This window comes from Cryptomeria japonica, chromosome 2 (assembly GCF_030272615.1).
Source record: "Cryptomeria japonica chromosome 2, Sugi_1.0, whole genome shotgun sequence".
In the NCBI taxonomy this organism is placed as follows: domain Eukaryota; kingdom Viridiplantae; phylum Streptophyta; class Pinopsida; order Cupressales; family Cupressaceae; genus Cryptomeria; species Cryptomeria japonica.
This window is the reverse complement of record NC_081406.1, coordinates 570,383,289-570,410,104: the sequence shown is the minus strand read 5'-3', so window position 1 is coordinate 570,410,104 and position 26,816 is coordinate 570,383,289. Positions and strand designations below refer to the sequence as shown.

The window sequence follows — 26,816 nt, the reverse complement described above, 5'->3', positions numbered from 1 at the left end:
GGAGAGATTGTTGCCCTATTGTGTGGCTAAATATGAACGCACTTCCCTCACCACAAATGTAGAGGAGCCTTTAACAAAGAGCCAAGGGATTCCTTAAACACCCAGAAAGGTACACCGTAGATGTAGAAATATCCTACCCACTGAAATACTTAACAATGCTCGTCGAAGTCATTGTGGCTTAATTAGACAATTTACTCTATTTTTGGAGTGGGGTGATCGGTGACATTCCTAGAAAAGTAATTTAAAATATCCTGCAATCTCCATCATACATCTCGACGGCCCAAATCTACTTCAATCAAATAATTTTTTAATGATCTTCCTCCAATCAAAACTGAGCAAGTTGCAGATAAAGATTAGAAATCTGGCAATTAGAGCTTGACTTTTGTTGCATTGGTTTTGTTTATTGAAGAGCTATTTCTGTTCTGTCAGAGCTTGATCAGTAGTGGGGGGCGAGAAGCATATGCTTCTATTTTGATCATGGGCCAAGTTTGGGGGGCTATAGGAGACAAATTCCAAAGTAGGTACCACCTTTTTTGCATTTGGGTTTCCTTTTTATCGTCTTTTATGTATGTATTTTACTCTAAAAGAAATACATGCACTTGTGGGTCTGAAGTTTATAAACCAAATCAAGGTCTAGCCATGGAAGATCTTGGGATTTGCCAGGTTTGGGTTCCTTTGGGATGTCTTTATTAGAGCTTGTTATGAAATGGGTGTTTATCCTTAAGTGGAAATTGACTCAATACAAAATTTCTGTGTCTGGGATTCCACTTCTCCAATGGTCAAACCTTTTTGCTGGTTCCTATATCACAAATCAGAATGAATCAGCTCCAGATGTCCTTTAGCATACCACGCCTTTCTTTCCATGAGCTTCTCCTGGTAATATTTCCTTATAACACACTCTTCAAACACACCCTTGGGGGGAAGAAATAAATAGGAAGGCTTGAACGATACTCAATTAGCCGATAACCTGCATGCTTCTGAAATTCAAGTGCCCTTGATTTGCAGGGTTAGAGGGGTTCCTGGGATTAGATGCAATTCCCTCACTCACATTGCTTGACCTTCTGCCAACAGTATGAGTCTTAAGCTGTGGAGGATTTTTTCAAATAGGTAGCATGACTGATGCTTTAACATGATCTAACGGTTGGAAATTTTAAGCTAGCTATCTTAGCACATTCACAGATGTTGTGGGTAAACAGTTTCTACTTTCTTCTTTTTTCTATTGTAGCGAGCTCTTCAGGACTGGATTGAGCTCTTCTTTACTTTATGCTGAGCTAGCTGTAATTTTGCATTTTTATTGATATAATTTGGTTATTTGCGGACATCAATATTGTTTTACTCCTTTCTTTCTTCTTAACTAATCTTTGAACTCGGGTATCCTAATAAATGCTGGTTAGCATTTGAATCCTGAGCCTTAGTTGCTAAAATAAATGGAGTTAGCTCCTATTCTGAAATAGTGGATAATAGAGACTGTATGCCTTTTTTTTTCGTATCTTGTCAAATCTAAATCCATAAATTGCAGGGAAGGAGTTTCGGAGGCGACAACTCAGGAAGATCACGGATCGTGTTTTTGACCGTTTTGCTGCAGAAAATGACCATATAAATGCAGACCAACTTTATATTACCGTTCTTTTGGTTTTCAAGTAGGACCCCTTTATCCTATCTGAAAAGCTAGTTAAATGCTCTTCTCGGTGAATTGAGGGATATGTGCTATGTTGACCGAAAACTTTCTCTTGGGATAGTATAACTAATGCAAAGTGAAAAAAAGCAGATCTGTATAATTCCATTATATCTGTTTGTCACTCTTTGCAGTACTTCCCAAGTCAAAAGCTGTTTCTTGTTTAAATGTAACAATTGTTGTTGATGGGCTTGTGATTGCTTTTTGGTACTAATTCAAACAGTGACATCAACAAACATTTTCCTGGCCCTCACAATGATCCACCATCGAAGGAAGAAGTGGAAGAGATGATGCAGGTCAGTTCATCTTACTGTATTTTCTTTTAATTCCTTGAAAATATTATATACCGAACACTCTTGTCAAATCAAAATTATGAGGAACAGGATCCTCTCAGGCCAAGAAGATTGATGTTTTCCACAGTTTTGGTTGTGATTTTTTTTCTGCAGCGTCTGATATTTATGTTGAAATCTCAAACTTTTCTGTTATCTAACTAATTAATTAAATAGTCCCCCATTAATAATTCTGCCTTGACTATTGCAGTTCTTTTTCGGAAATGGTAACAAACAACATCCACATAAAAAACAACTACTACGATTGAATTCTTAAGGCAGAAAAGAGGACACTTTAAAATCAAGTCAACAACATTCAAGATATCCATTTGTTGATACGATTCAGTTAATGATAATTAAACCTACCTTGAATTGCTTCAAAGTGTGTAATTGTTTATCTTAGATACGAGATTAAATGTCCTCTTGCTGATGGTTAATATTATTGCCTAACATGTCTCTTATCTGCTGGCAAGACAGCTAATAGAAACTATGAAAGGACTATACCATTTCACGTGGTATGCAAATATATTATCTGAAATTTTTTTGAGCTGACTGTTGGTGCTCCAAACTGTATCTTTCAATTCTAGAGGACACAACTTTAAGACTACTCCCGAAGAACAAGGTTGGGTTGGACAATCAGGTGGGACTCATAATCAAATTGCAGCTAGTTTGGGCCAATCGACAACTCCTCTATACTTCAAGTTCTGCCAGGTTTGGGAGGGTGTTCCCTTCTGATCTTAGAGGACAATTAAAGAGAAATAACAGAAATATGATACAAATAAAGACTAAACTTTAATGGCATAGAACCATTTTAATTATTTGTCACTGACTACCTTCTATGCCAATCTTTGTGATTTTGCAACTAGATATCTTTCAAGCAGATTATAATTTACAACTTATAGGTGTGCTTAATAGTAAAATATTTCAAATAATGTCTTTAATACTGATTCTTTACACCTTTAGGCAACAGTTGTAGGATTGAATTACAATAAAATAAAATATTCTTGAAATAGCACTTTGATCAGTCTTTCTTCAAGACTGGTGTGCCCATCCATGGGTGATAGATCCAATATCAGAATCAATAATCAATAAAGTGTAAGTCTTTTTATCTCAGTGGCAAATATGTAGCAGAATTTCCTAAGAGCTTGCAATCTCAAAATGTGATAGCTAATGTGTTGCAAAAAGATTCTTAATTATCCATTAGTGATCCATAGCATCCCTTATATTGTTTCAAAAGTATTTTTTATTCAGCTTTAAACTGAAGACAAATTAATCAAACTACAAAACAACAAGTGTGAAGTCAGAGATATGTAAGTCTCTTGAAACATTTATGCTACTAATGGAGAATTCTTTGTGGAACAAGCTTTTTTCATATATTAATTTTTCAAAGATTTCTACAACTCTATTGAAAACAGGCTCCAGAATCAAATATACCAAGTTGACACCCTTAAACATGCTCTTGGACAGAAACAACATGTAAACCCTTAAGGACAACAAAAGGGTCATTCTACATGGAAAATAACCACATTATATAAGAAGGAGGCAATTCTCATTTGAACAGGATGATTCAATCTTGTCCATCTTGCCTTATATGTCAAGTATGTCTATTATTTTCTTGTTTACAGAGTTTGTTACAAAATTCTGCTTCAAGAACAGTTACAATAACCCAAGAGATCCCAATGCTCCTCAAAAGTAATGTTCAAGTGATGTGTCAATCGTCTCAATATGATCCTCGATGTTGAAAGATGTAGTCTCCTTGGCCGTATTCTGCTCCACGAACACTCCCTATTGTCTGGGTCCTCGTATGATTTTCAGATGAACAGTGCTTTCCATAACTATTAGTCTCTATTATTTTCATTTCTTCCAACATTCTCCTAAGAGCCATAGAATCAACTCCTCAAACTTTCCTTTAAAGAATCTACGTTATTTCTAATTTCCTTGAGGGGAGACTCCAAACTTACATAAGAACTTGAATTTCTAGATAAGAGGTCATTTTGCTTAGAATTTTTTTTGGTAAGAGCAAAGAGACGTATAAATATACAAGATTCCTCTAGCACAACTCTTGATTGCCTATTGCTGGATGATTCATTCCTGAAAGCCCATCTAATTTATTACATGGACGTGTGGCTCATTAGCCTTGATCAAGTGCCATATGTTTTGATTTGATATCCTTTTGGCAACCTCAAAATGCTCTAATGTTCTTTTGGAACACTACCATTGCCTTGCTACATACTCAACTAGTATTGCTTATTCAATATGAATGTAATCTAAATTGACAAAACTTGAAAAGGTACTTATTCTTGAAAGAATAAATGAATGAAAGAAATGGTGTCACATCATCATCATATAATCTTATTTTGGTAATCTCACTCTAATGTCATATTGTGTTTAATTAGCCTAGCTTAATTATTGGATTATTGTACTTATTGTTTAAATGAAAACAATTAGGTAGACAATTTGATTATGTTAAGTATTATTGAAGAATGATTATGTCAACACCTAATTGTGCAATTGTGATAGGAAACTTTAACATTCTCTTAGGTTGGAGAGAGAGCATCATTGGGAAAAAGTTCTAGCTAGAGAGGTAGCTTATTATGATGGAATCAGCACACACACTCAACTAGTCTCATGTAGGTAGGTTGCATGTGTGCAAATAAGATTAGGTATTTTGGGTCCCAATATTTGAATACTTATATCATTTGATGAATGGCGCTAAACATATATGTATAAGAATAAAATATTTTTGTATAAATCTTGATTAATTAAATTATGAGAGAGCTCATATTAACATGAGTCATGAATCTACAAGGTGCTACTTGGTTGATTTATAATTGCATTCAATATTTTGTCAAATGGACCCCCAAATAGATGGGAATTGACAAAAGAATGTAAATAACATTCTCTTCTATTATTATCATAAGGAAACAAATTTAATATAAAATAGATAACATTAAATTATAATATCAATTCTAGTATAGTAAAGGGATAGAATATTAATTATTACTATTTAAAAAAAATTGATATGTAAATATTCTTATTTTATTTTAGAAATAAAATCAGAAAAAGAAAAAGAAAAAATAAAATCAAATAGCCTCCACTTGTGCCTTGTTATAGCTTACCGGGTTGACCTCCACACCCCCCTGGTTCGGGTCCAGTACGGTCCGGGTCCGGTCTGTGCTTGGTTCGACCAAGGTTTGAATTTCCCAGAGGGGGTTCGACCTGGTTCGAACCCTGGTGGACCAAGATCGAACCAGGTCGAACCCGGACGGCTGGGCGGTCCAAAACAGGTTTTTTTGTGCAAAATTTAATTTTTTTAAAAAATCCGCCATGTTAAAAGTCAATTTTATACCCTAAAAGTGACTTCTAAAACATAATCTTGGCTCATTTCTCCTCATTTGTGTTGCAAACAAAAGTTTTTTGACAGCAGGTTGAAGAAAGGGTGAACAAAGTTTGGCTTCCAAGATCAAATAGGAGGAGTTGAAGACTGATTTTTGAAGCTTCAACAAGTGTTGCAGCATCATTTCCATACATTTGCAAGCTCCCATTGGCTACAAGAGGTAGGTTTTTTAACATTTTTTTCCAACTATTTTTGTTTCACAAATTGTCAAACATGAAAAATGAATTGTTTTTCATTATTTTGTTTTTGTTTTTGAATATGTTTATGTTATTTCTTGCCATAGGAACTAGAATGGCATCTACCTCTTCCTTCGTTGGCAATGAACAAACAATTATAAAACAAAGAAATGATCTGAATTCTCCCTTATGGAAGTATGTTGACATTTTAAACCAACTTCCAAGAGGTGGGGGATTCCGTTGGAGATGCCAAGGATGTGGTATTGAATGTAATAGTTCATATTATCGGGTGGTAGGCCATTTGTATGGAATAAAAGGAAAAGGCATCAAAAAATGCCCTGGAAAAGATGGTGAAATATTTTTAGGAGCATGAGGAGGCAAAAGAGAGAGAAGCCCGTAGATTGAATCAAACCGCAGCAAAGAAAACAAGGGGAATGCAAGCCCCATCTAATCCCAATGTTGTAGTACAAAGCCACCCCTTCTTTTCTACAAATGAACTTGAAAATGAACCACCCTTGACACGCAAAAGAACAAAGGGGCCTTTAGAAACCGCATTTCAAAATGAGAGTAGAGACATTGTTGACCAAGATATAGAAAGGTGCATTTGTGCAAATGGGTTGGCTTTCAATGTTGTGCACTCCCCATATTGGAAGCAAATGATAAAAAGTGTTAATGAAGCTCCAAGAGGGTATAAGGGCCCAGGTTATGAGAAGGTACATGGAACATTATTGGACAAAGAGGTGAACAGGGTTGAAGATGCATTGAAACCCATAAGGGATTCATGGACTGAGACAGGTGTAACAATTGTTTCAGATGGGTGGAAAGATGCTAAAAATCGTCCATTGATCAATGTCATAGCGGTGTCCCCTAAAGGGGCAATTTTTTTGAAAGTTGTGGATTGTGAAGGCCAAGTAAAAGATGGCCAATTTATTGCAGAAATTCTCATCTCCGCCATTGAGTCAGTGGGACCCCGCAATGTTGTCCAAGTCATAACAGACAATGCAAGAAATTGTAGAGCTGCTGGTTTGTTGGTCGAGGAACGCTATGATCACATCTTTTGGACACCTTGTGTAGTCCATTCACTCAATCTTATGCTACAAAGGATTGAGACTAAAATAAAATGGATCAGAGATGTGTATGCAGAGGCTGAGGACATCCAGATGTTCATCACAAACCACCACATGTCTCAAGGGATTTTTAGATCCTTTTCGAATTTGGAGATATTGAAGGTAAGTGAAATAGTAATTTAATTTTACATTTTTTGATTTTTTTAATTTCAATGTTCATAATATCATTGTGTAAGCTATATTGTGTATTCTTCTTTAAAGTTTGGCTTTATTTTTTAATCATTTTGGCATTAATTTGTGTTATAGGTTGTTGAGACCTGTTTTGCATCAAACACAATCGTCTTAAGACGACTTGTGAAAGTTAGAGTGGCACTATGCAATATGGTGATCAGCAACAATTGGATTGTATGGAAGCAGAGTAGCAGTGAGAAGGCAGAAAAAATTAGGGAGAGAATATTGAATGAGAAATTGTGGGATCTTGTTACATATCTCCTAAGTATCATTGAGCCCATTATGAGTATGATTCGCTATACCGACATGGATAGGCCTTTCATTGGTGAGATTTATGATGGCATTGACTCAATGCTTGAAAAAATAAAGTTCACTATAAATGCAAAAGAGAATGACCCCGAGGAGAAATTCTTCAAATAAGTGAAAGCAATTATTGTAGAAAGGTGGAATAAGATGACCACTCCTTTGCATCTTCTTGCCTATGCCTTGACACCAAAGTACTATAGCAATTAGTTTCTTGATAATACAGGAAGGATTCCACCATGGAGAGATCTAGAAGTATCTGATGGGTACAAGGCAACATTTCTTAGACTATATCCTGATGATGGTTTGCGAGATAATGTTACAAATGAGTTCATAGAATTCGCAAATGGGAATGGTCTAACTGTTGAGGCACCGTGTCATAGATCCAAGAAGGATGCTCATAGCTGGTGGTACTTCCATGGTGCATGCTTCCAACACCTACAACCCCTCGCTGTAAAAGTTTTATCACAAGTAAGTTTAATTAATTAAAATTTATCACAAGTTTATTTATAGTTTACTTTGTCTTCATAGGTTGCTAGTTCATCTGCTTCAGAAAGAAATTGGAGCACATACTCTTTCATCCACTCAGTAAAGCGCAATAGGTTGCTATCAAAAAGAGCGGAGAATTTAGTATATGTGCATTCCAACCTACGTCTTCTTTCACACAAACAATGTGACTACACACAAGGGGAAATGAAGATGTGGGATATAGAGCCAGAGCACACTGATTTGGATGCTCCCACTTCTCAGCTTCTTGCATTGACACTTGATGACTTGGAGGGCGAGCAAACTTTTAGTGCAAGTGCAAGTGGCGTTGGCTCATCTAATGTCAGTGTCAATGATGATGATGATGAGGAGGAGGAGGATGAATTAGCTGATCCATTTGATGATTAAACTTTATATTGTTGAAAGTTGAAACAATGGTACTTGAATATTTTGTCATTTTGATATTAAATTTGATGTATATGATACTATTACGGTATGATCATGATGCCATGATTACAAGTTTATGTTTGTTTTGTTGTTTATATGATGCTATGTGACGTGCTAATCTTAATTCATGCTTACAGGCTGCACAAATATTAAAAAAAAAATATATATATATATATATATATATATATATATATATAAAATTTACATGTTTTTGTACTAACGAACCCAAACGATCCCAAACCCCTTTTCAAAATTTTGCCGTACCGGCGTACTGGTTCTTCAAACCTAAACCGGCAAGCTAGGCCTTGTTGATGCTTGAAAAATTTGCATGAAGGTATAAATGTGGATGATGTTGGTAGAAGCTGGGAAAAGAGGCATTCACTTGGCAGTTGCTTTTTTTTTAAATATCAAAGGACTTTTCTTTGAAAGGAGGGGAAGAGTTCGAGGGAGAGGGCGTTTTAGCAAATTTTGACAAGATAAGATTTCTACATGCACATTTCCTTGGATTGAGAAATGATCACACTAAAATTGAAATAGGTGCAGTCTTCAACATGCTAGGCATTATGATAATGACTTCAAGAGTCAAGGCTATTGAAAATCATCTCAAAATGAATGAGGCACCATGCAGTATGATGCATAGGTGGAATAAGAATGACTCATGATATATTGTTGCAAATAAGAATGATGCTTAGGTCTTGGACGTGGATATTTGTTTCAAGAAACCCCTTTTCTAGCCTAGAGCAGCGGAACTTGGCTTCTTGAGGTAATTTTATGGTAAGTACAGAACTTTTAGCTCTTCTTATGCTGCTGTAACATAACTTGATTCTGTATGATGTAATACTTATGTGTTTATTTATAGTATGGTTGTCAGGTTGGTTCTCATGAGGATCAAATCCTTCCACAGGCTGAATTATGAAAGGGTTTTGATAAATATGTTTTCTCACTCAAAGTTGCATGATTTGGCAGTAGGAAGAGTTTAAATAATAAAACTACCCACATGTAATATCTCAAACTCAAGCCATGAGGCTTAATGGTGCATTGGTTGTCCTTTCCTTGGATTACCCAAGAGGAAGAGGATGTAGAGCATTATTGGATAAGTGTTGGAGTCTTTGGCTTGTATTTAATTCTATTCTTAAGTTGTTGGCGTGCCTTTTTATGCAACTTAAGTGACATTTAGCCTGAAGACTTAATTTTTCATCTATTATCTATCATAATAATCAGCTATATAAGGATAATATCTATTTTGTATCAGGAAGTAAGCTAAAACATAAGATTCTTATTGCTGTCCATAACAATCAGCTTGTTGTTTATCTGGGTTATCTGAAGACATACAAGTACATCCATCAAATATTTTCTTGGAAAGGTATGAAAGATGATGTTATCAAGTATGTGAGGGAATGCATAGTGTCAAAGGAACAAAGTTGAAGTTTCTTTTCCAGTAGGGCTGCTACATCCACTTCCTATTCCCAATGAAAAGTGGGAACAAATATTTGTGGATTTCATTACCGGGCTGTCAAAGATCAATGGTAAGGATTGTATCTTTGTTGTGGTGGATAGACTTGCTAAATATGCTTACTTTATGTCAATGCTTTTCAAGTTTAAAGCATGCCAAGTTGCTGATCTTTTTTTTGAACAAGTGTTCAGACTTTATGGTGTGCCAAAAAGAATTGTAAGTGATAGAGATTGCATATTCATCAACACTTTTTGGCAAGAGTTGATGAAGCTGACTGGAACAAAACTTGATCATAGCACTAGCTATCTCCTCAAACAAATGGTCAAATAGAGATTTTAAACAAATGGCTTGAAGGCTACTTGAGAAATTATGTTTCTTGGCAGCAAAAGGCATGGGCAAAGAGAATCAAGATATCCTTAAGATACTTAAGGATAATATTTAGGTTGCATAGGAACAACCATAATAAATATGTTGATCGTCATCGAGTTGAGAGATATTTTGAGGTGGGAAACATGGCATATTGTCTTCAACCTTGTAGGCAATCCTCATTGAAAGTAAGTGGGGCATAAAAGCTTAAACCAAAGATTTATGGGCCTTTCGAGGTGATTAACAGAATTGGTGAAGTAGCATATGAATTGGAGCTGCCATCTACAAGTAAAATCCACAATGTGTTCCATGTGTCAAGCCTCAATAAGGCTCTGGGACAGCAAGTGATTGCTTCTACAAAATTGCCCCATATGGATAAAGAAGGTAAGGTGATACTCATTTCAAAAACAATTTTGCAAGTAAGAAAGAAAAAGTGGAGGAATAAAGTAATTTCTGAATATCTCATCAAGTGGGAAAACTTACCTTTGGAGGATTCAACATGGGAAGGAGAGGAGATTAAGCATCCTAATCTACAAATACTTGAGGACAAGCATTCTTTGGGTGAGGAGGACTGTGACGTCCTCAACTCAAGCCATGAGGCTTAATGGTGTATTGGTTGTCCTTTCCTTGAATTATTGAAAAGGAAGAGGACTTAGAGCATTATTGGGTAATTATTGGAGTCTTTGGCTTGTATTCTATTCTTAAGTTGTGGGCACACCTTTTTATGCAACTTAAGCAACTTTTAGTCTAAAGACTTAACTTTTCCCCTTTATTAAGTTTAATGACTTAAGAGACGTGTACTTAAGTGATTTTATTAAGCATGTGACGAAAAGGTCAAGAGGGTGTGGGATTTCAAGGAGCCTATTGGCTCATTTTTTAGGGATTTATTTGGCGCATTGGATTGAGTTGATAATGGGTCAATGGCTGAAGTTTAATCATCCTTTTGACAATCATTATATGCCATTTTAGGGTTCTTTTGGAGCTCATTATGTTATCAGTATTTTCTTTGTTGTTGTTGCAATCTTGGCTTGAGGTGTGAAACCCTCGAGTATCCTTGATTTTAGAGAGACATATGGGCTCCCCCTATGCAAAAGGGTGTGTTACAGTGGAAGGGCTTTGGTCTATGATGCCCTAGAACATCATTTTCAAGGCTGAAATTCTTTATGAAGTTTGGAGGCCATTTTGTTAGAAATATGTATTTTCGGTCGAATGAATCCAACCGATCTGATTAATACAAATGTCTAATTGGCCTTTTCAGCCTTAGACATTTGTATATTAAACTTGTTAATTTCTATCCTTCATTTATATTTAACTGCATAATCAGTATATTATAATCATTATTGAATGATCTTATAATCATTTGAATAAGCAATCTGTTATGTGTTTATATGTATATAATCGATAATGTATAGTATTGAGCATATCATATAATCACCGATTGCTATATTGATCATTCCGATTAATATTGATTATATTATGATTGTTATCAGTTATGGGTTACCGATTGGGTTTTGTATATACATGCGATTTGATTAAGGTTCGGTTAGTGTTTGTTATGGATATGCGTGGCTCCACATAGGAGTCACGACTCTATGTGGAACCGCGATTTGATTAAGGTCTGGTTAGTGTTTGTTATGGATATTCATGGCTCCACATAGGAGTCACGACTCTATGTGGAAGCATGTCGGTTCCACATAGAGTCGTGACTCTATGTGGATCAATATGCTTTCATATATTATCGACTATAGTATTCAGTCGATAAAACGATTTTACAACACAGCGAACACTTATCATATATGCAATCGACCCTTACTGCAAGCAAATTACTTTGGGTGCTGTCGACGTTGAACAGTTGATAATAATATATGCAGAAATAATATATAGAGCATTACAATAAGGTTATGAAACTGCTGCAGCAGATTGTTTATTGTTGTTGATTAATATACATCATTTGAACTGAGGATAGTTCGAATTAGTTTATATATTCTGCATATTGAATCATAAAAGAATTTGTAGTATAACTATCAAATAAGTGACAATAAAATTTAAAATATTCCATATATAAATCTGGTCAAACTTTAACACATTTTGGACGTGAGATTCAAAGCATCCGAATCAGATCTGGATAATCTACAGCAAGGTGTCTTCATGTTACTAAGCATCATTGAAGATAGCAACAAAAGGACAAGTGGAATAGACCTAGCACTAGTTTTTTGGGAGTTTTGGCAAAGGCAACTAGGGTTTGAAGACACTTCTGAGGTATTTGTTTCTAAAACTGCATATTGTTAATCGTCTTCATCTCAGAAAAATAAAAGAAAATCAATTTAAATAATGTTTGAAATTTTTGGGCCAATTTAGAGTGTTTTTCTAAAACTTTTCTGTACTCAGAAATTTATTTAAATTAGCAAAGAAATAAGATCAATAATCTAAGTCTAAATCTGACTTTGTTGAAGGATATCTCATTTACAAAAAAAAAAATCAGAATTTTTTGTGCCATATTTTTGGAGATATTGTTGTTTTTCTATTATCCATATTTGGGGATATTACACCACATGGAAGAATAGAACAAAACCTTGACAAATCTGAAAAAAAAACTATGCAACCAAATGACAAAATATAGACACAGTTTATTTATGTTAGATATTTCATTACCATATGACACGCCATGTTGGATTATGGTCATTTAAATAGGCGTGAACTTCATATTCTACCATTCATTGTAAGGTAGTTTATAAGCCTTGAAGGCTGAGGTCTGCAACTGAATATTAGATAGTTTCTAACATTCTAATGGTTATGCCAAATGGCAAAAATGGCAAACTGAAATTATATATCTTGAGTAGTGGAAGAAAGTCAAGTTTTAGGATTTGATTTCTATTGATGATGATAATGAATCTTCTTTGGTGACTAATAGAGATACCCCACTGCTTACTCTTCCATTGATGTCTCCCATATACTTGTCTAAACATCTAAGCCTATATAAAAACGATGTCCTTGTTTGGCTGGGAGCATTGTTTTCCTCCGTTGATTTTATTTCCTTATGTAAACCTTCCAATGATATTTGATAGCGGTGCCCAATTTTGTAGGATAATGTTGGTTCCTTTTTATGGTATTTCTCCACATGGTCAATCTGATCCTTGTTGATACAGATTCTATTGCTCTCCAAATTTATTAAAAAAAAGACAATTTGGCCATTTGTATGAGCTCTCATGGGTTAATTATATTTGAAGGTGAAATGGACCCCATTGAATTAATTTTGTGGAAGTTTTTTTACGAGCTCTCAGAATATTTTGGAAGTTGTGTTCAACATCTTCTTAGAATGATAGGCCATTGATGACATGTGAGATAGATCTTTCAACTATATAAACCCTTTTTTCTTATGTAATGTCCTCAACCCAAAAATTTAATATTACTTTCAGATCTGGAAAATAGATTCACAAATATTATACCAAATTTCACCGAAAACACCAAAACTAGTTAGCTTGTCTTGCATAAAAGGACATTTAATTAAATGAAACTTCATGGGACACCACTGAAATGCATTTTATGATATCCAAAAGCATATTATCAGGTCTAAAACTTGATTTACAACAGCAGCAAAGTAAATATTTTCAAACTCCAATTTATAAGCAAAACCCATAAAAACTATTACAACTGAATACCATCAATGGCACTGTAAACACCACAAACTGATATTGTTTGATTTCCAAATGGAAAATATATACATATGATCTGATACAAGACTAATAACAGCAACAAACCCCTCAAAAGATATCTGGAATCACTGCAAGAACATCAATAAAGCCTTGAACACAAAAAATGGAAAACTGCTGAAACTGTTGAATCCTTGAAGCTCCAATGCAACCTCTAGATGAAGTTGCTCTATGAGAACAATGGGGTTTTGTCCACTATCCACCTGAAACTCATGGGTTTCTGTCCACAAGCCTCCAATCTTCAATGGGTTTTTGTCCACTAAAGAATTTTGCAGAACATGAAGTTCATATAATGAAAAATTGAGAAGTAGAAATGGCATAAAGATCAATCCCCCAACGTATGCTTTGTATTTATCTTGTCCTTGGCCAATTTGGTGGGAAAATAATTAATTAGAAACATCACAAATTCCCACTTCACTCTTGCTTTCCGAATTGCTCTTGGTGGGAAAATAATCAATTAGAAATATTTCAATTTCCCAGTCTGCTCTTGCCAAATATTCTCTTGATGGGAAAGTCATTAATTAGAAATATTTCAATTTCTCACTCCATTTTTACTTGCCAAATTTTCTCTTGGTGGGAAATTCATTAATTAGAAATATTTCAATTCCCACTCCATTCTTGGAGGAAAAGTCATTAATTAGAAATATTTCAAACTTCCCATGATGGCATAAAATCCAACGCCAAGTGTTTTCAAATATTTTAATTTAATATTTAGATGTCATTTTGATATTAAAAATATTTGGACATTCATAAATATTAAATTCATTATTTTCTCTAAGCTTGTCTGATTAACCCATAGAAGAATAAAATGGGTTAATATTGACCAAAATCCAATTTAACAAAAGGGGACATAACATCTTATAGAATACCATCCAAGGATTTCTCAAATATTAGTCCACTATGTTGATAGCCAACCAATTGGTTGCTTAATGAATGATTTAACTAACAGAAATTTAGAATCGTCATGCTGTTAAACTGCCATTCTGAGTAAACTAGTGGACCGAGTTGTAGAGATAATTGCTCACATGTGTTTAAGTTTTTGGCAAAACATTTTCTGGGTTTTGTTCTTTGTTGTTTCTCCTTTCCATAACATAAAGAAGTTTTAAATTTGGACAAGAGGAATAAAAGTTATGACCATTTGAACACTGTCCTTATGCTGCAGTTGGCAATTTGGATACTATTACTGATTTAGATTGCAATCACATGAGTTTAAATGATAAGTTATTATTATTTATAAAAGTATGATTAGAAATGAAAGAAAATTATTAATGGTTGCCATCCTTTGCTGGTTATCTTTCATGTATACCAAGTGATAACCTACTACCAATTGTGTAATGAGGGGAAAGAAGACCCTATGTTCCCTATATCATCTAATAGTGAATGGATATAGGGAGTTATATCATGTGGTGGATTAACTTCCTTTGGAAAATAATCAGAAAACATTACCTTGGAAACATATTTGAGTTAAATTAAAGGGTTGAATGTCAGATATGGACTTGCCTTCTGAATATGGTTTTATCCATTATGTGTTGGATGTCAAAGATATCATAGTGAGATGTTTGAGACATTTTATGTTGTAAACATTTAATAACATTGACTACTTTCATAAGTGTGTTTCTTGAGTCGATTTAACTCACTTCCATATGTTATCGAAGGATGAGTTCCCTAGATATATGTTGCATGAGCATATAGATATGCTAGCTTGACAGTGTTTGACATAGTGAGTTAGATTCCATCATGCATGTTGGCCACATCTTTCTAGATCCTTTGTGATGGGTTAGGCTTCTCTAGTGGAGTAGTATGGGGAAGCTAATGCTTTGTGGTAGGGTAGATATCACCTCAATGATGCTCACTCTTTTCTTCTTTAGGTTATGGAAAAGGAGATGAAAGAAGTTATATAATATGAGGGTTTACATGTCTTGTGACCTTCTGATTAAAGGAAAAATGACCCTTACTTATTTGCTTATATTGTCATATAAAATTTTGGATTTGATGTGTATGAACATAAAATAATTTGTTTAGTTATGGCAAGATATTTACGCCAAAGGTGTATTATACTCACATATGGATGCAAAAACGTTCATCAATAAAAACTAGAAGCATTTTATTTGACATGTTTGTGACACTTAAATGCATGAAAAAAAAAAAATATATATTTTATTTATTCTCTTCTCATGCAACCAATTAAATAATTTTTAATTGTTTAAAGCTAATTATATCTTCACTTCCACCTCTCAACTACCATTCACTCTGAGTTTAAGTGATCAATCAATTCTGTCTATCTTCATCATACAATCAGTTAACTTCATAATCATCTCAATCAAATATTATTGATTATGGGGGATTGAAAGTATCCTTACATAAAATCCACTTTTTTGTTAACAGAAATATAATAATATAATAATAATAATAATTTGGTACTAAAAGCTTTTTTCTTTTGTAAAGAGTTTGACAGAAATAAAAAAAATAAGAATATATTAAAATATAATAATATAATCATATCTTAATAATAATTTAATGTTAATTACGATATAATAATAACATAATTTTTTAAAGTGGAATAATGAACAAATATGATATTTTTTGGTGTACTTTAGCTATATTCCCTTAAAGATAGGTATGCTAGTATAGATAGGCTTGCATTAATTGTGGTGATGAAGATTCATGTATATGTTTGAAAAAATTTAGACTAAGTGTCTAACTCTTTGATTAACGATTATGTTTAATTTATTTATTAATTCCTATATTTTATTAAGTGATTATGAGTGGATGTGACATCATCAATTGGGAGGTTTGCACTAATCATTACATTCACATTTGCCAAGGTGCTGTCCTACTTGGCATGCAACAACTTTTTGCTTTCCTTGATATTGTTGATGGGTCTTGGTAGAAATTTACTCCATCTCTCTTGAAAGCTGATAAAATCTCTTTGAGGTTTATATCACTTGATCTTGGCACACTTGCGTAACCCAAAGGCTGATTTTTTATTTATTTTTGTTTCAATCAAGGGGCCTATAATGAAAACTGAATTAAAAGAAGAATTAAGTGTTGCCTTCCTATTATGTTTTGATTCACAGATTGAATTTTACCACTTAAGGTCACTTGATTTAGCTTTCATTTCATTGCATTCATCCTTCATATGCAAACAAACAATGATAATGACTTGCAATTAAATGAATAAAGAACTTTAAGTACAGAGTACAAATCTTAATCAATTGAAAAGAAAAATAATCTGAAGAAACTAAGCTATTCTTATTCTACCAATTAAAAAGAAAATGCAAAAGATGAGAAAGGGAGAGAGGCAAGAATGAGCCCTTGTTATCCAGATGTAGTATCTGATTTGGTGATGAAGGCCAATCAAGGAGGAACCAATCTTGGCTAGATAAGCTGCTGCACAATCAGGGGCCAAAGATGGTGGAATCTTCAAGGGATAAATGAACCAGCAAACCAAGCATACACAATCACTATATTGCTTGCACAGATTGAGCACATAGTCCATCACAAATTTTAAACACTAAAGATGTCACAAAAGCTCTCAATATATTGATTAGTCTCACATTAAATGAATTTAAATTACAATACACTCTCTCAAGATATGATAACCCAGTTTAGTAAAGATACTAGAAGAAAATAACTATATTTAAACTACCAAAGACTTCTTATTACAATAAAACTCTAATGCTCTGGTCTTTTTCCAACCTTTAAAAATGGGGCTGGTTTTACAATATATAGAAAGAGCCTTGGAGGGCATGAATAACCCAAGGAAAATCAGATTTAATTCCTATTGACATTCTATTCTTCTTAGAGAATAACCCCAATTCAACAAAATCCTGATAGCAATCAGCAGATTGGTGTTTGCAATCTTTCAACAAATTCTTCGAAAGAACTTCTCAGAGCCCCCATTGACTCAGGACTTGACTATAAAGCTGAATCAAATTAGATTTGGATTAATATTACAGCAGTCAAATAGGCCCAATGAATTATCAATGACCAATATACAGCCCAAGTAACTGTTTGCTCCAAGTTTCAAATAACTCACCTATGCACAGCTCCAGGAGGGTTCCAAGTCAACATGAAGCAGCTTACAGTTGTCCTATTAAGCACCGATTGCCAAGAGCATTATACCAAGGTGATTTGATGACATTAAAAGTCCTGTGTACAGAAGAGCAAAATTAAATCTAGAGGAAACAGTTAAAAATTTAAAATCATTAAATTGGTCATGTTCATGTTAAAAAGAGACCATTTAAAGTAATATCATTGAAAATTTTGCTTATTGATTATTGCTTTGCTTCTGGATTTTACTGTGTATAATTTTGTTTGCATTGATGTTTTGGATCACACTCTATGATCCATCGTCAAGATGAGAGAGTTGTAGGAGAAAAATGAATCAATTGAAAACTTCTTATTGATTCAATTGAAAAGATCAAATCTTATTAAAAACAGTTTCCTGCAGCCAAGAGCTTCCCTTTGTTGTTTTCTTGTTGTAGTGTTGCACCTATATATCCATTAGGCAAGTCTGGGTTAACGCTTCTATGCTTCAGAATTAATGTTTGGGCTCACATTTCATTGGAGCAGAGAGAAAATCTTCATTGTATTAGAGCAGAGTGTTTTTTACTTTGGGAAGGGCAATCAAAGCTAAACAGGCACTAATTTTACATAGCAGCTCTACAAAACTACAATGCAGTGCACAATAGGATGGGTGGTGGGCACAAGATTGCTTATTTGCTAAATGTGTGTAGGGGACGGGGCAACAAATCTTTAGATTTGATATCAACAGTGCTGGCAAAATGGTGGAAGCAAAAGTACATGCCATTCATTTTGCTGTGGGCTTAATAATTATCTTGTTAAATTATGCACTAATTTGACACAGTGTGGGATGAACAAGCAAGATCCAATGGTCAAGGGTCAAATGTCAGGTCAAGTTGCTCGGTATTTGATAAAGCCATTTGAGCCCTTAGCTGACATGTGACTCTCAATAAAGCCTTTCCTAGTCAATTACCAATGTGTTTGTGAACAGAACAAAAGGCTGTCCGAGTCAACATTTCAAATGCCCTGTAAAATCCTTTCACTGGTTCTTTATTATTCATATCCACATTAGAGGTGCACTTCTAGCCCCCTTGACCAACAAGATCAAAACATGTCAAGTTCACCGTTGTTCTTAACAAGACTATTGTGGGCACATGAATGAAATAATATTAAGGGCCTGAGCACAGATGGACTACCAAATAGTAATATGATCTAACAAATCAGGATAGACCGACTAAATCCAATGGTAAAAAATCAAACACATGAGATGAGATGCTTAGTTTTAATAAGGCCATTTGAGCCCTTGTTTGACATGTGGCTCCAAATATGAACTTTGTAAGTTAATATTCATTGTGCTTATGAACAAAATTAGAATCCATCTGAGTCAACTTTTCAAGGTACACATGGAATCCTTTCATTGGCCGCTTGTTACACTTTTCCAAGTCATAGTCATACTCTTACCTCTTCCAACCAATAGGATTAAAGTATATTAGGTATATACCTTTATTTTCATCAAGACTTGGGAGCATGAATAATATAAAATTAACAGCCAAATTTGTTTAGACTACTAAATAATAACTTGATACTTGTTGATGTGTATTTTGTACACGACCAAACACAGAATAAAATACCTAAAGGTACCTTATCCTCTCTTGAATAAAGCTCCCGAATGCTGAAGATATCACAGAAGGATCAATCGGAGAAGCTTCAAGGTTCATGTTATGTAGGATCTCTACTCGTGGATAAGCTCTTTGTGGTATGATGTGATTTTGCTGGAATCACAAGGGGACTTACACTTGACGACCTAAACGTCTGATTTGCTGGAATCACAGGATTTCACTAGCCTAGATTTTGAAAAAAAAGAAAAAAAAGATGAGGGCGAGGGAAGGATCGAATTCTGACACTAAGAATGTAGGAGCAATGATTGATCTTTGATGAAATTCTAACTAAGTCTTGTTTTGACATCCCAGGACCATCTCCACAAGATTAGTGCGATCTTCGGAGGAAAGCTTTATGATGTTCAGATCATTGCTATAGGCATAGACACCATCAGGCTGATGCATATCAATGAAGAAGCGACAATTGAAGTTAAGCTCAAGCTGAATGATTCCAGTTGACTACACAAGGCAAGTCTGCAATCAACAAACTGCTAGTAGTATGGATATACAAATTTCACCATCAATCAAACACATTTCTTCCACTCATCTAATAACATGAAATCAAATCTGAGAAGTATAAAGACCATGCAAATTGTTGAATCGACCCATAGATTTCACCATTTCTTCAATGAAGTTTTACAAGTCTTTTACAACAACATCTTGGCAACAATCTTTGCCTTATCTTTCTATTCTACTCTAATTTCTATTCTATCAACTGACTATTCACTATTAGCTAACTATTCACCTTCTAACTACTGACTAACTACCAGCCTTTACAAATGAGGAGCCAGGGCTTATATAGCGCCCTCAAGACAATTCAATGGCTCAGATCAATTTGAGATCAATGGCCGAGATTTTACAATGAAAACCCTAATTAGGGTTAGTTACAACAAACTTAATTATGACCAATGAAATAATTGCATTATTTGGACACATGTCTTCTCTGGAATATTCGACCAATGGATAGCCGGGGTAGGTACATCGAAGTTAGTGCCATCTTTGATGAGTCAGGTACATTGAATCTGGACATGCTGAAGTGGAACAACCCGACTGGAGGAGTGATGATTGGGATGCCACCTTGTCTTTCCTTCAAATGTTGGACTGGAAGAGGTCGTCCTTGATGAGGCTAGGCTGGAGAAGGTCGTCCTTGTTGATGCTGGGCTGGAGAAGGTCGTCCTTGTCCTGGCCTGGTCTTCTTTCATCTGCCAAAACAAACCAAAAGATGATTAAGGACACATGATAAATTCATTTCAACATAGCATTTTCAACTTAAATCATCAACAAAAAGATATTAACATGAAACTTGCCCAAGATTTTCTCCAGGAACAGACCCTATAAGAATTTCGCCCTGGACCCTTTGGAAGGGTTAGGATCGAAATTCCAACTTTAGCTCAAAATTCACATTTTTGAAGGTCAAACATCTTTCCAAGGCATTCCAAATAGCTTTTCTCACCCTAGTCCAGGCCTGACTTCGCACAAAATTTGGAGAAAAGGATGGTTTTAGTGTTTTTCGCTCTGGACCCTTTGGAAGGGTCAGGAGCGAATTTCTTGTCTGTAGCTCATTTTTTTCATCATTTCAACTTCAATCCACCTCACAAGGCAAGGAAACACTTTTCTTCTCTCATCCAACCCAAGTTTATGTTGATTTTGCAAGGCAAAATAGGTGATTGAAGGATTTTTGCCCTGGACCCTTTGGAAGGGTCAGGAGCGAATTTCCTCTTCTGGCCTAAAATCATCACTTCTGGAGACAACCATCGACTTAAGGGCAATCACAAGGGCATCTTTTACCTTGGTCTAGGCATAGCTTAGCATAAATTTGAAAGGAATAGGTAGATTTTAGGATTTTCGCTCTGGACCCTTTGGAAGGGTCAAGAGCGAAATTCTCGTTTGGCTTCAAAACTTGCATTCTTGGCGACCAAAATTCACTCTAAGGCAATCCAAATGACTTCTCTCACCCTTGTCCAGGTTTGAATTTACTCAAATTTTGGAAGAAAAGATGGTTTTTAGGATTTTCGCTTTGGACCCTTTGGAAGGGTCAGGAGCGAAAATCATTTCTAGGCTCAATTCCTTCATCTTTCATGGTTTCTAGCAACTCAAAGTCACTCTTAGGGGCAACTTCCTCTTGATTTTACCTTATCCCACACTTGACCTAGCAAAAACTTGACTGCAAAAAGAGGTCTTGAGAAAATTCGCTCTGGACCCTTTGGAAGGGTCAGGAGCAAAAATCTCATTCCTGACCCAAAATCATTATTCTTTCAACTTGAAACTTCTTTGCAAGGTAGAATCCTTCATTGCTCTAGGAACAAGGTTTCATGTCCAAGAAAGGTTAAAAAGTAGGCTTATAAGGAATTTCGCTCTGGACCCTTTGGAAGGGTCAGGAGCGAAATTTCCTTTCCTGGCTAAAATCCTTCATTTTCACAACTTCCAAACACTCTCAAAGGCAAGATCATGTCCATTTCCCCTTTCAACAAGCTTTGGACATCACAATTTGGTCAAATAGGGAAGGAAATGAGGTCTAGGAGGATTTTCGCTTTGGACCCTTTGGAAGGGTCAGGAGCGAAAATCATGATTTGGGCTTGATTCTTCCTTTTTCCAACTCAAAATCACCTCAAGAAGTAACTAAACATCATCCTTCACCCAAGGGATAAGGTCTTAAGCCAAAACAAGGTCAAAAGAATAGGCTTGCAAGGAATTTCGCTCTGGACCCTTTGGAAGGGTCATGAGCGAAATTCACCTTCTTGGCTAGAATCCTTCATTTTTTCAAAGCTTTCAAACATTTCCAACATCCAAACATGTCTACTCTTCCCTTCAAAATGCCTTGCAAATCAAAATTTGGTCAAATAAGGCCAGAAATGAGTCTTAGGTTGATTTTCACTCTGGACCCTTTGGAAGGGTCAGGAGCGAAAATCTTGATTTAGGCTTTAATTGCTCATTTTTCAAACTTCAATCTTCTCCTGGAGGCAAATATAGATTGTTTTCCACTTGAGGAACCAGGTTTTAAGCCCATTGAAGGTAGCAAATGAGGATTATAGTGAATTTCGCTCTGGACCCTTTGGAAGGGTCAGGAGCGAAATTCCTATTTTTGGACAAGATCCTCACTTTTCAAAACACTTCTCAAGGCAAGAACACATCAAGACTCACACACAAAGCCTAATAAACCAACGCCCATCCAAAACAAGGAAGGAAAATGAGAGTTATAAGAATTTTCGCTCTGGACCCTTTGGAAGGGTCAGGAGCGAAATTCCTCTCCCAAGCTAGAATCCATCATCCCAAGGTCTAAAATCTCCTCTCCAAGGCAAAGTTGCATCAAACCTTCTCAATTATGCCTCAAAAGTCTACAAACTTGGTCAAGCTAAGGAGAAAAATAGAGGAAATAAGAATTTCGCTCTGGACCCTTTTGAAGGGCCAGGAGCGAAATTCACCTTAGGCCATGATCTTGACTTCATTTTTTTGCATTTCTTCATTCAAACAAGTGCTTTTGCCTTCATTCAAGCCTGGGAATGCATTAGTTCTAGGTTTTGGTCAAAGTAGAATGTCTTATGGAGAATTTCGCTCTGGACCCTTTGGAAGGGTCAGGAGTGAATTCGCTTTGGACCCTTTGGAAGGGTCAGGAGCGAAATTTGACATTTTGGACTCTCCGTCAGGATCATTTTATGTTATATAACATTTAAGTATAAGAAACTTATACTTTAAGTTATATTCCATATATACTTTCAGGATGTTTGAGAGTGGTTTCGAACCTCCAGGAGTTATATTGCAAAATCTAGTTTTTGGAGGATTCTTCAGTTTTCCAGACTTAGTCAAATTTCAGGATCAGGACATTCCAGACTTAGCCAAATTTCAAGATCAGGACATTCCAGACTTAGCCAAATTTTAGGGCATTTGAAGATCAGGATGACATTTCAGACTTCATCACTCGCCAACTCGACCTAACTCAGACCTTCAAGAATGATACCCATTCACAAATCAAGACACAATTAGCAACGAGAGCAAAACCAGGCCCTAAGGAAGACTCTCAAAGAAACCCTAATTCTGGGGCCCCGTGGACTCACCCTGGCTCAAGCAAAGCCTGCCATCCTATTGATCCCCTGGCGACACTCATAATGCAAAGGCTAACAGACAAACCCTAAACACCTAGAAAGCAAAAAAAGTAGGGGTCCCCATTTGCAATGGGGCGATGTGTGAATATGTCACAACAATACTGCAGCCTCAGTTAAGTAGGCCAAATTGGATGGTCAAATATCAAACACACTAGATAATCTACACGGGGTTTGATAAGACTGTTTAAGCCTTGGAGTGACATGTAGCAGACTCACATAATACTATGAGTGACAAGGCTATCGGGGCATCAATGAGGATAAGGGAACCAACTATTCTAGTGTTTGTGGCTTTGAGGAACAATTGGAAATTACACGTACATTGTAGTAACTAACTTGAGTGCTACAAAGATGTTTAATCATAAGTGAATAAAAAAAAAGTGCAAGGGTTTTTATGAGGATAAAGGTGGACACCAAGCATATTACAGGATTGTTTTGAATGATGATCTTAGCCCCATGGAAAGTCATAGGTGACTAATTGATTTGGCTGTCTGTGGTCTCAAGGACCAGCAAGTGGTCATCCTTGTGTTATAAAGTGATCACTTAAGAGTTTAGAGATCGTTTGTTGTAAGTCAATGACAAAATAGAATAAAAGTGCTTTCTTATAAATTCAAGCCCACTTAAGTGTAACCTAATCCAATGGTGGCGGAAAAGCATTTGTAGGTCTATGGACATGGACTAAATTCACATGATAAGCTGTGCACTACATTGGTTAGTCTTTTCTCCTCAATGATGACACGTGTACGCCAGCCAAATTTTGGAAATGCATAGGGACTAAACTAAAGTGCTTGACATTGAAAGAAAACTTAAGTGCATAGGACTTCAAACATGAAATAAATTAAAGCCAAGAGACTTGAACAAAAAGTAGATTCAAGAAATTTGAAGAGAACATCTCACTATACCACAAGGAACCTTCCATGAATAGAGCAAGGTGGCCAAAAACAAGATTTATGAATAGGAAGTTTGAAACCAAGTCCAAGCATTTATTAACAAATAGCCGAAACCAAACCAAACATATGAGTATTCATAGGCATAATCAAAGTTAAACAAATACATTGTCAACACAGATAATGAAAATCATGAACTACACTTAAAATGCAAAGAGGCCACAAACAAAAGAACAAAATCAAAGGACAGATCATGTGAATTCAAAAAAAGTGGGCCCATGGCTTGACAGAACTAAGGCGTGTTTTGCAAGAAACTACAAATATGTGTATTAATACATGCCTCCAATGCTAGGATATCCGTAAGGGCCTTATGAAATTTTATTGAATTCAATTGATCATCATGAAATAAGCATTCAAAAAGGAAAAAAAACGATATGGCTATGCCATAAACTCACCCTTTCAGATTCCGAACTCCTTGAGATTTCCTTTTGCATCTCTAGGTTCAGGTACTTTAGATTCTATCAACTGTGTAAGATTGCCAACCTTTTTTCTCAAATCAGCTCCTATATGCTGAATATATGCTACAGTATATACAACAGGATTGCATATATTATTCATTAATTATTAAACTATAATTTTAGGGAATCCTGCTGGTTTAGCATACTTTTTTTTAGGAATATATTCTTCATTTGAGGGATTCAAGAAATAAAATTGTCTCTTATAATAAATACCTCCTATTCTACATCAGCATGTGTATTTAATATTTATTCCTTTTTTAATACTTGCAAGAGACATCCATAAATTTGCACATGATTTAGAAATTATTTGGGTTCTATGGTAAAAATTTCCTTGAATCAAATTTATTAAATTGGATTTGTAATTTCAACCTCTGATCTTGCTTTGTTTTCCTCCTTCCTGGTTCTATGCAGAAAATCTTTTAATTCCTTTATCTTCTGATCCATTTCCTCTCTCCTTCTAGTAGATGTAGATGGTAACAGGAAGCTAGGGACAGGTGGCAAAGCGTTTTGCATGGGACTTTTAATTTTATCCTTCATTTTAAGCTGCCCTCAAGACAATCAATTCATTTCTTAACCTCATATTCTCTTCTTCTAGTTTTATTGCAGTCCTCTCCTAGCTTCAGGGTAGCGACTTGATTGAATTGGGCAGTCTGGATTGCCAATTTCGCTGCATCCACTGCTGATACATCTCCAACTCTTTTGATCATAAGTTGTTTGGCTAGCTATTGAGGGATGTAGTCAACTCAAGGCTTGCCATGCAAAGGGGCCAATGCCCAAACACATAAGTTTGTAAATCAGGGTTTCAGGTTTAAATGCTGACCTTGAGAAAAACTGAGAGCAGTTTCCCCCTGGTATTTGGAAATGCCATCAACACCTTCTCGTCTCATCATGGTGTCAAAGTTTCAAACACCATGGCTTCTGCGATATTCGAGCCAAGTAGTAATAAACATCCATTGGCCTTAACTATCCCTTTTCCTCCCTCTGGAGTAATATTTCTACATCAAAATCAAAGCTGGGAGGAGGTCCATTGCTCTGTGCAGTATCTTATTTTTTGGCTGGATGTCCTTGTCTTTTTGTGCAAGCCGGGGTTACTTCTCCCTGCATTTGATCATCCAAGCAAACCTTTTGAATTCAGGGACCCTGACAAACTAGTCATCTCCCAAGGATTCCTTTCGAGTCTTCATTTAGACATCTTCAATGTCTTCAAAATTTACATGTCTTTCCAATGATGCTTCAGTGTTTGGGATGATAAGTTCATGCCCTCCTGGATGTTGGGGAGACTTTCTGGAGTCAAATTTATATGCTTGTGGGGGCATAAACTCTCCATTCGCCTCAGTCATACTGTAGTCCACAAAAGAGTAAGGATCAACTTGTATTGTTACTTTGTCACTCCTTTGGGGTGGTTCCTCAGCTAGTGATGCTGCAGGAGATGGAATTCTGTCGGGCCTTGCCTCTCCTAATATTTGCACAGATCCATCCTCAGCAAACTCATCAACTTCTTGTGCTTCATCATGTGTTGGCTTTGTTCCAGGCTTAGGTTCATTTGGCATGACTACATAAATATGAATACGTTTTAGGAGTATCTATTCTTTCAATTTTGTTGGAAATGAATAAGAAAGCTCTTGGATACTTAGAATTAATCATCTGCATTTTTTTCTCTGCTAAATTAATCCTTAGCCAAGCATCCCTTTTCAAGTCCGCTACATCATTTATGCAACTCCTGATTAAATCTTCAGCTATATTGTGTTTACACTATAGTCTTATCTGTTTTGGGATCATTTCAATCCATCGGTGAACTTCTCAGAATTATGAATTCTCTATGAATAAGTCTCATTCCCAATTTGTCAATATATGCAGCGGCTGTATTAAATGCATTTTCCCCAAAATTTTGAAATCCCCAATCTCCATAGCAAGAGGAGGAAGGAAGAAAACCACCCTTATTGTGATCTTTAAAGTGGGACTTGTCAACAGAATGTGTTTGTCTTATTGC

At 35.7% G+C, this 26,816-nt stretch overlaps 2 protein-coding genes across 2 annotated transcripts in view; both read left to right on the top strand.

Annotated features, from left to right (window-relative positions):
- Window positions 1-256: 256 nt before the first annotated feature.
- Window positions 257-26,816, top strand: part of LOC131043530 (uncharacterized) — a 44,165-nt gene continuing 17,605 nt past the window's right edge. The window contains exons 1-3 of the mRNA XM_057976739.2: window positions 257-517; window positions 1,520-1,640; window positions 1,899-1,971. Of these exons, the coding sequence (XP_057832722.1) occupies window positions 478-517; window positions 1,520-1,640; window positions 1,899-1,971 (234 nt within the window). The 5' untranslated portion in view covers window positions 257-477. The remainder of the gene's footprint in view (window positions 518-1,519; window positions 1,641-1,898; window positions 1,972-26,816) is intronic.
- Window positions 5,054-8,154, top strand: LOC131043529 (uncharacterized). Its single transcript, XM_057976738.2, has 3 exons — window positions 5,054-5,561; window positions 5,685-6,806; window positions 6,951-8,154. The coding sequence occupies exons 2-3, from the start codon at window positions 6,012-6,014 to the stop codon at window positions 7,293-7,295; spliced, it is 1,140 nt and encodes a 379-aa protein (XP_057832721.2). The 5' UTR covers window positions 5,054-5,561; window positions 5,685-6,011; the 3' UTR covers window positions 7,296-8,154.

What these genes read in the sequence shown, in the direction of transcription:
- LOC131043529 (XM_057976738.2), top strand. Translation starts at nt 6,012, where the DNA reads ATGCAAGCCCCATCTAATCCCAATGTTGTAGTACAAAGCCACCCCTTC. An exon ending in CGAATTTGGAGATATTGAAG is followed by an intron (nt 6,807 to 6,950) that starts GTAAGTGAAATA and finishes TTTGTGTTATAG; the next exon opens with GTTGTTGAGACCTGTTTTGC.